Consider the following 9,595-nt stretch of genomic DNA (forward strand, 5'->3'; position numbering starts at 1 on the left):
TGCGCATAGCCCACATCCCTGGATGTAATCAGCAGGCCTTGTAGCTTGCCATTCAAAATGCAGTTTCTCTGTGTGACTGGGGTGGGTGGGCTGGGGCGAGATCTGTTCTTGGAATAAATTGTTCATGTTACGCTTCCTCAGAGTAGTCAGTATAAGTCCGCAACCTTTGTCTTGCTTACCTTTTTGTGTGCTAAATACCCTTATAACTCATATTCCATTTACCCTCATAGCATCTGCTGTTATAAACTAGGCTGCAGCATCCACAAAAAATTGAGACAAGTTTCCAATACCTGAAGCTAATTTTATGGGTACTGCTTTTGGTTCAGTTGGGTTACATTTTGTTGCATAATCACGATTGGTATATAGGTAACATGAAATATGGGTTGGGGCTCATAAGACATGGTAGAGGTAAGAGGGGTGGGAGTGGTTCTGAGAGAGCCATTAAGTTCAGCTACTGAAGCCTGTAGCATAAACTTGATGTTTTCATGTTCTCTGCAGCCATGATGGCTACCTACTTGGGAGCCAGCACTGATTTCAGCATAGTGGTTTACTAGACCTCTTGCTGATCAAGGAGGCATGGGGCAGCTAGCACAGGGGAATCTAGCTGCAAGCACAGATTTGGCAGGGTCTTGCCTCCCTCCTCTAGCAACAACTGTATATGCCTCTACTTTGTGTATATTGACGTACTAAGGCAGATGGGGTGAATATATACAAGTAATATAGTACTTGTTTTTAAAATCTTGGGCTTGCTTATCAAAGGATTTTGCTCAGATTGTTTTACAATTTTAACTACCTTTGGATACTAATTTTTTAAATCCTGGTAGCTTCATCACTTAATTCCATTGCCTCTGTATTATACAGTTCTCAGAGTCTACCTCTTGCATATCTTCTCCATTTAATTAAATATTTATAAGTGACACTTTTGTGAAAATACAACAAAGTAGTAATTACAGCCTGTGATTCCAGAGCTACATGGTGCATTCACAACCACAAAAAGGTGGTTGGATTGCAGACAGAGGATGAACTGATCACTTTTCTAAAGTTAGGTGCTAATATTTGATTCCCTCTCATTGCACTTCTTAGCTGATGTCCTAGGCTGCATTTGCTTTCAAAAAAGACACATACAGTGTTGCCTGCCGCTCTTCTCATCTGCTGTCTGTCACACCTGCCAAATCAGATGATGACTGGCATATCTTGACCCATATTCAGAGACTTAAGTTAACACCCCGACCTGTTAGGTTAATTGATAAATTGTGTCAGCCATTGTTTTGCTTCATTCAGTTTTCAACTTCCTTTTTCCTTGCCCAGGTTTCTGTTTCCCTTAGTGGTGCAGATGAATTATGTCTGTTCAAATGGAAGATGAGTTTTCTGTCTTTGGTTATTGAAGGGAATAATAAATTTATTTATACCCACCCATCTGGGAGGCTTCCAACAAAATATTAAAATACAGTGGTCTGTTAAACATTAAAAGCTTCCCTAAACAGGGCTGCCTTCAGATGTCGTCTAAAAGTCTGGTAGTTGGTCTTCTCTTTGGCATCTGGTGGGAGGGCGTTCCACAGGGTGGGTGCCACTACCAAGAAGGCCCTCTGCCTGGTTCCCTGTAACTTGGCTTCTTGCAGTGAGGGAACCACCAGAAGGCCTTCGGCGCTGGACCTTAGTGTCCAGGTAGAACGATGGGGGTGGAGATGCTCCTTCAGGTATACCGTATTTTTCGCCCTAAAGGACGCACTTTTTCCCCTCCAAAAATGAAGGGGAAATGTGTGTGGGGCGAATGCAGGCTTTCGCTGAAGCCTGGAGAGCGAGGGGCTCTGTGCGCACCGACCCCTCTCGCTCTCCAGGCTTCAGGAAGCTATCCGCTAGCCGTGGGAGACCCAGCTCTCCCAGGGCTAGCGGAGAGCTTGCCGGCAGCCAGAAGCTTGGGGCGCGCCGAGCTCCGCACACCCCAAGCTTCGGGATTAGCGCAGAGCACCTGGGAGGAAAATAATTTTCCCCCCCCTTTATTCCCCCCCCCTAAAAAAAACCTAGGTGCGTCCTATGGGCTGGTGCATCCTATGGGGCGAAAAATACGGTACATACTGGACCAAGGCCGTTTAGGGCTTTAAAGGTCAGCACCAACACTTTGAATTGTGCTCGGAAACGTACTGGGAGCCAATGTAGGTCTTTCAAGACCGGTGTTGTGTTGTCTCAACGGCCGCTCCCAGTCACCAGTCTGGCTGCCACATTCTGATTTAGTTGTAGTTTCCAGGTCATCTTCAAAGGTAGCCCCACATAGAGTGCATTGCAGTAATCCAAGCGGGAGATAACTAGAGCATGCACCACTCTGGCAAGACAGTCCGTGGGCAGGTAGGGTCTCAGCCTGCGTACCAGGTGGAGCTGGTAAACAGCTGCCCTGGACACAGATTTGACCTGTGCCTCCATGGACAGCTGTGAGTCCAAAATGACTCCCAGGCTGCGCTCCTGGTCCTTCAGGGGCACAGTTACCCCATTTAGGACCAGGGAGTCCTCCACACCCGCCCACCTCCTGTCCCCCAAAAACAGTGCTTTTGTCTTGTCAGGATTCAACCTCAATCTGTTAGCCGCCATCCATCCTCCAACCACCTCCAGACCTTCACTGGTTCCGATTTGAAAGAGAGGTAGAGCTGGGTGTCATCCACATATTGATGAACACCCAGCCCAAACCCCCTGATTATCTCTCCCAGTGGCTGCATGTAGATGTTGAAAAGCATGGGGGAAGAGGCCAGAACCCTGAGGCACCCCACAAGTGAGAGCCCAGAGGTCTGAACACTCATCTCCCACCACCACTTTCTGAACATGGCCCAGGAGGAAGGAGCGGAACCACTGTATAACAGTGCCCCCAGCTCCCAGCCCCTCTAGACGATCCAGAAGGATGTTATGGTCGATGGTGTCAAAAGCCGCTGAGAGATCCAGCAGAACTAGGAAACAGCTCTCACCTTTGTCCCTAGCCCGCCGGATATCATTGACCAGTGCGACCAAGGCAGTTTCAGTCCCATGGTGAGGCCTGAATCCTGACTGGAAGGGATCTAAATGGTCCGCTTCTTCCAGGTATGCCTGGAGTTGTTCAGCAACCACTCGCTCAATCAGCTTTCCCAAGAATGGAAGATTTGAGACTGGGTGATAGTTGGCCATTGTGGCCGCATCTAAAGATGGTTTTTTAAGAAGCGGTTCAATGACCGCCTCTTTCAGCAGGCCTGGGAAGGCTCCCTCACAGAGAGAAGCATTCACCACCCCACGAAGCCCATTGCCCAGCCCTTCCTGGCTAGCTTTTATAAGCCAGGATAGGCAAGGATCAAGGAGACAGGTGGTTGGTTTCACTCGTCCAAGCAGCCTGTCCACATCCTCGGAGGTAACTGATTGGAATTGATCCCAATAAGGTTCTCAGAGGCTGTAGTCAGACTATGCGTATTCAGCAATCACAGAACTGACTGTGTGTGACTTCATTTTGGAGCTCCTTCTTTCTAGCACCTTTCAAGTTTCCAGCATTCAGTGTTGCAAGATGAATCATACCTGGGCAGCAAAAACGCCTCTACTTCTCAAGCATTTTCCTCCATCTCCTCTATCAGCCTGGTTCTTGCCAAAATATTTTGAACACACATTTAATTTCATACATGTGCCATTGTTTTCCCCATCTTCGTGCTTTCTGCTCTGCCTGTTGGGAACAGCTTTACTCTGAAGCCGACAAAGTGTGAGGGATAGCCTTGAGGGCCCAGTGCCAGAACAAGTAATGTGAGAAGTGGCCCATGGAGTCAGTTTGAAAATGAAAGCAAAAAGACGATGGTAGCAAATAAACTCTGCGTCAGGTCCTTCATTTCTCTTCTGGTCTGCTACCAGCTGCCATTAGTAGCAGCTTTATATGAGGAAAGAGTGTCTGTCTCTTCCCTAGATTGAAGTCTAATTCACATAGTCTGCTTCCTGCAATTATGGGAAATAATGTGTAACTTCTGACTGCTTCCCTTTCTTCCTCTATAGTGATGTGTTTGAGGTAGGGTACTTTCTCTTTCTAACTTTCTCCCTCTTTATCTCCCACAGGGTGCCAAGAAGCTGTGCCCTCAGTGCAATACCATCACCTCTCCAGGGGACCTCAGGCGTATCTACTTATGAAGGACATGGCTGCTCAGACCAGGGATTTGGGGGAAAGAAATGGCAGCAACAATGAAAGACATTTGAAAACAAAACCTAGAGACTCCAAATGTGAACTAGAGGCTGAGGGAGCAGCGCAATGCCTCTGCTTCCAAACCTGTCACTGGTGCCGCCAACTCCACGGGAAGGCCAAACCAGAATCTTTATTGTGAATCCCCGCCTTTTTTTACAGACTGATGTTCCACACCTGTCCTATTTCTTCAAGAGTGAGGTTCCATCTTGGACGACTTTCAAGCCTTTCCAGGGGAGTGTCTTGACAAGCCAACCTGGCCCAACCCCACATGCCAACTCAAGTAGGGACTGGATCTTCCACAGCAGGAACTGTCATAACCTGTCACTTGTGTTCTCTCCCCTCCCCTTTTTTGTGGTGTTCTAGTGTTTTTTTAGAAGTCAGAGAGAAAGAGAGAGCCTACACTTGCAAACCCACAAAGGCAGAATGAAGCACATGTAATATAGACTATATGTTTACAATGTTGTGTATAAATGGGATAGACTCCAACATTACATACTAATATGTTTCCCTTTTATTTTTTCCTTTGTTCTTGAGTTGTACTTTTTTAAAAAAAGAGAAAAAAATAAGCAGAGAACATTAAACCCATATTTTTCTTGGTTCTACAAAGTTTTGGCATTAAAGTCATTAGTTTAAAAGAAATATAAATATATATATATATTATACATATATATAATATAAATGGTTTAATGTTCTGTGGTGTATATTTCCTCATTCAGATATGACGTTAACAGCTTCTAGTAACAGCTGTAGTTTTTGCCCGTAACACAACTTCTGGGGGAAGTAGGAGAAAGTAGCTAATGGGCTCTTTTTATCAAATCTTTTATCAACTGAAACAGTTTTGATTTTTCACTGAGGGGGAAAGCAAGAAACTTGCAGATCAGGCTTACAATGCTTTACCCCATTGCCAGCTGGGAAAAGGACAGAAGTTTACATGAAGACAGAGGAGCAAAAAATAGGTTGGCAGTGGTGGTTATCAGAATTCAGGGCTGTAAGTTTATCTCTTAAAAGCTGAAGTCTTAGTTCAAGCATACTGTATTCACCCGCCTCTGCGCCTGCTCTGTAGCCCTTCCTGTGATGCAAGAGTAAATGCAAAAACAGCTGAAAAAATACCATTCTAGCCATCCAGTATCTGAGCAGGGGGGTGGGGGCACAGGAAGTACTCTAGCACTTCCTCCATTCTACTTCCTCATGAAAGATGATGTGTTTCACTAGTTAGGCAAGTTCTGTATCACTCTGGCATACTGTTTTGCCATGCCCAGCCACTGCCAGTCTGCCTTGCTCTGAAATGCTTTTCCATGCAGGTGCAGCATGATGTCCTAATTTTTCAGAGGTTCAGGTCCAGTAATACATCAGGTTCCAGTTTTGAAAAGAAAAGAAAGTGGGGTATGTGTTGGCTTTTTGTGACACTGGTTTCGTTTCCTCCTGTTATCTCTCCTACTTGTACTGTGGCAATAGTGGAACTCAACCCAGGCAGGTCCACACAAGGTTGGATTCAGTTACTCCCTCTTCGCCTGTTTCTGCAGCGTTCCTGGCATCAACCTTTTACTCAGACCCCTGTTCTGCATTTGAAAATATCTCCAGCTGTGGCTCACGTATATTCTGCTTACTACCTGCCTTAATCAGAAACAAGCAACTGACATTTTTAAATACATAGCCAAACAAGCCGCCTGCATTCCACCCGAGGGAAATTTTACAGGGTTGCCGGAAGCTTGAAAGGGGAAGCAAGCACTTTGCTTGGCAATAATTTGGGTAGGCAAATGTCCCTGTCATGAATCACCTTTTAAACTGAGGCAGACTGCTGCTCTGGGATATCCTGCAAGGTATTTTGTTCTTTTTCTCTAATCTGTGACTTAAGCACTAGAAAGTCATGGTTGCACTAAAACATCTGGCTATCGTCAGTCATGCTGTTGTCAAAAGGATTGGTTTTATATGAATGAGACTTCTACCACAAGAGAGTTGTATTTTGCAGTACAGGATTCCACATTCCTGTTGCAATTTGGCTGATAATGTGCTACTGCTGTCTACTGAATGCAAGCTGGAAATGGCTATTATCAGCAGGGTCTTGCTGTTTGACTTCACCCTGTTTAACACACACTATTGTCTAGTAGGAAATAGTTTCATACCCTTAGAGCAGGTGCAGCCAACATGATGCCCTCCAGATATTGGGACTACAACTCCAAATATCCCTAACCATTGGCCATGTTGGCTGGGGCTGATGTGAGTTGGCAGTCCCCTAGCAGCTGGCAGGCACCATAGTGGCTACGGCCACAAAATTCTAAGCTTCCATTGTGTCCAAAGAACTTCTGAACTGCTATGTCTCACTCAAAGTGTTTCTGACTGCTGCTACATAGGAACGAGTCCGAGGAAGGGCCATCTGCAGCCTGTATTAACAGGAGAAACACATTTTCAAGCAGCAGTTGATTGGCATCATAAATAGGTAGCAATAGTTTGCAAAAGGCACAAAGTTTCAGCAACTGCCTTTGCTCACGATGGGGCTTCCTCCACTGGTATAGCACTTAAGCCTTCCTAAAGGCAATCAAATGAAATTTGTCATGGTGGGGATGTCTGAATTGCACCCAAACCTGCTCACCTTGTACAAGCAATCTCTGCTCAGGCATTTAGGACAGAGCTATATTTCTCCCATATCTGTTTCAGAATAGGCAGTGCTGAGGCAGCTCATTTTTGATTTCCCAGTCTGGGAACAATGAGCTTTCTCTGGTCCTGTGGACCACCACTAAGCCAAATGAATATATATAAACCACATATAACTAGTAGGCTTTATTTTTAAAGTTGATTTGTCCCTGCTTTTTTTCTTGAGAGGGTAGGGAGGGGAGAGAAGACCTGATGGGAAGATGCAAGGACTTGTTACCTCCTCTGGAGCGAGGCACATTTTGCAAAACTCTGTGACTTCGTCCTCAAAAAGCTTAAAAAGAAATGAACTATCTTTGCCCAAAGATTCCCAGCTGCACAAGGTGATATTCAAGTTGTGTCTATGATTGTGTGTCGATGTATATTCTATAAAAAGGTACTTGTCATTCCCGTTTGTAAACTACATTGACATTAATTAAATGAGTATAAAATCTTCCAAGTTTGCCTCCTGCCCTCTGCTTGCTTCCTGGTTTCATCCCTGGTTTTGGCAATTGCATAAACATATGATTCTGCTCCTGCTGCCCTCAAAACATGATAGCTGTTAAGTCACATTCATCCAGGACCCACTGAATTATCCACCTGCTCCAATGCCTCATGGCGGGGGGGCAAGGAATATTTTTTCATCCCAAGGGTTATATTCCTTCATGGGCTTCCTTCCAAGGGGCTGCATGCCAGTAGTGGTTCCATGTTTTGACTTTTCCTTAAAATATTCTCAAACCATTTGTGCAAATATGCAAGGAGGCTCTAATGAGCCCTGTCAGCAGAAGCCCTGTGCAAAGACTTCTGGTTGCTCAATGGGGCTTCCCTCCTACCTCACAGTTGGCTTTGGGGAAGATTAGGAGAACCCTTAGAGTGGCACGAGGCGAGTGGGATCATTCCATATGGCAGGCAAACTGAAACGTTTGCGCAGAAATGATCAAGAGGCTGGAACAGTGCCCTTTAAAAGTCAAAGTTTGGAGCTCCCAATAAAAAAGGTTTGGGAACCTAATAGACAGCAAAAAAATTCTCATGATGTGTAGAGCGTGCTCTTCTATCTCAAATCTAGAGTCCAAGGTCATCAAGCAAATCTGAATGTTGGGAGATTCAGGACAGACAAAGTATACTTCTTCACCTAGCGTGCAGTTAAGTTGTCACTAACTTTAAAGAGATGATAAAGCTAGTAAAAAGCTAGTACAAAAAAGCCAGAGCTGCTTGTTTTTCAAACCTGGTTTCTAAATATTAAAATGTTTAGCGTAACTCCAGTTATTTTAAGTTACAGAATAAATAAAACAAGGAATGGGGAAGCTGTTGCAGCCACCACATTTGTGAAAACTATATAAATAATCCCATAAATCATGTAGCTAAATGCTGAGTTGGAAGGCATCTCCTGAGGTCATCTAGTCCTGCCATCTCTTCAATGCAAGGTCTATATAGTGGAGAATGAAATGCCTTCCTAGATAACAGCTAATTTAGCCTCTGCTTAGACCCCTCCAGCAAGAGAGACAGTCATGCCTAAGAATGTGCAAAACCCCATTGCCCATTTCCCTGAAGTTTTGGACTGTAACGTATTTGTAGCTTGCTGACAACCAATACTGTAGTATCTGTACACAGATCAGCCAGATCTACTTATAGCATGGAATCTAATTAGTAACACTAGGTAAAGGCCCATGGAATTTCACAGGACTCCAGCTCTTTACCCTCCCATTCTCATTCTCCTACTCATATCCCAAACTTCAAACCCTAATTCAGGCTTCCTCAACCTCGGCCCACCAGATGTTTTTGGCCTACAACTCCCATGATCCCTAGCTAGCAGGACCAGTGGTCAGGGATGATGGGAATTGTAGTCCCAAAACATCTGGAGGGTCAAGGTTGAGAAAGCCTGCCCTAATTACTAGCAAAATCCTACAAGTCGCCAAACAGAGGGTAGGGGCCAGATCAGGAGAAACAAACATGTTCATCCCCTTGTTCGGCTTGCAGCAAGGGTCTCGGAAAGGATCTCACCAAGGAGAAGAGGTACTGAAGGAACAGCATGAGGCAGAGAATCATCAAGAATAGGATATGAGCAAGTTGTCCAAATAAATAGCTGCTTTCCCCAATTGAGGGCATTTGTAGGAGCATATAATAAACTATGCATCCCTTCATTCACTGTCTTGAGACTGGAGTGGTTCCCAATCCACATCTGCACAGATAATGAAAACGTGGGGGCAGAGGGGCACTTGTAGATAAGAAAGAGTGGTTGGGTGAGTCTTGAACCCTATCTGTGCCCAGAAACTTTCCTGTATAAATCCCCCCCAGAGATGGAGAGGGTGGCTTGTTAATAGCATGTTGAGTTTATAATGGGCTATTTTAGTGCTAGATACTTTTTAGATTACAGTATTTTGAATGATGCTTGTTTTAAATGTTTTAAAATTGGTAGTTTTGTGAATATTTTTTCCTTTAAAAAACAGTTATAAATTTATATGAACTTAAACTATAGTTTAGTTCTCTCAAACACACACACATTTGCAACATTCTTAGAGTTCAGGGTTATGAGAATATACCTATAAAATGAAGGCTCTCAACAAATACCATAAAAAAGCATTAGCTGAATAATTGAGAATTGACAAAAGTTTAGGGTTAGAGAAATGTGGTTTGAAAGAGAATTAAGAATCTAGTTTAACAAAAATACAAGATTGGTTTCGGGGGGGGGGGTCCAGATTCCATGCCAGCTAGTGTTTGTTTTAAACACAATACCATTATGCATTTTTTCTGGGGCAGACGGGTTGACACTTGGAACACTCTCAGAAAACCCACATA

At 44.4% G+C, this 9,595-nt stretch overlaps 1 protein-coding gene across 15 annotated transcripts in view; it reads left to right on the forward strand.

Annotated features, from left to right (window-relative positions):
- RNF220 (ring finger protein 220) overlaps positions 1–7,259 on the forward strand; it is a 332,264-nt gene extending 325,005 nt beyond the window's left edge. For all 15 annotated transcript variants that reach the window (XM_083742420.1, XM_083742422.1, XM_083742424.1 and 12 more), the window contains one exon: positions 4,048–7,259. In XM_083742420.1, the coding sequence (XP_083598546.1) occupies positions 4,048–4,119 (72 nt within the window). In that variant the 3' untranslated portion in view covers positions 4,120–7,259. The remainder of the gene's footprint in view (positions 1–4,047) is intronic.
- Positions 7,260–9,595: the final 2,336 nt, after the last annotated feature.

Source organism: Podarcis gaigeae (genome assembly GCF_964106915.1).
Source record: "Podarcis gaigeae genome assembly, chromosome: 6".
Taxonomy (NCBI): Eukaryota; Metazoa; Chordata; class Lepidosauria; order Squamata; family Lacertidae; genus Podarcis; species Podarcis gaigeae.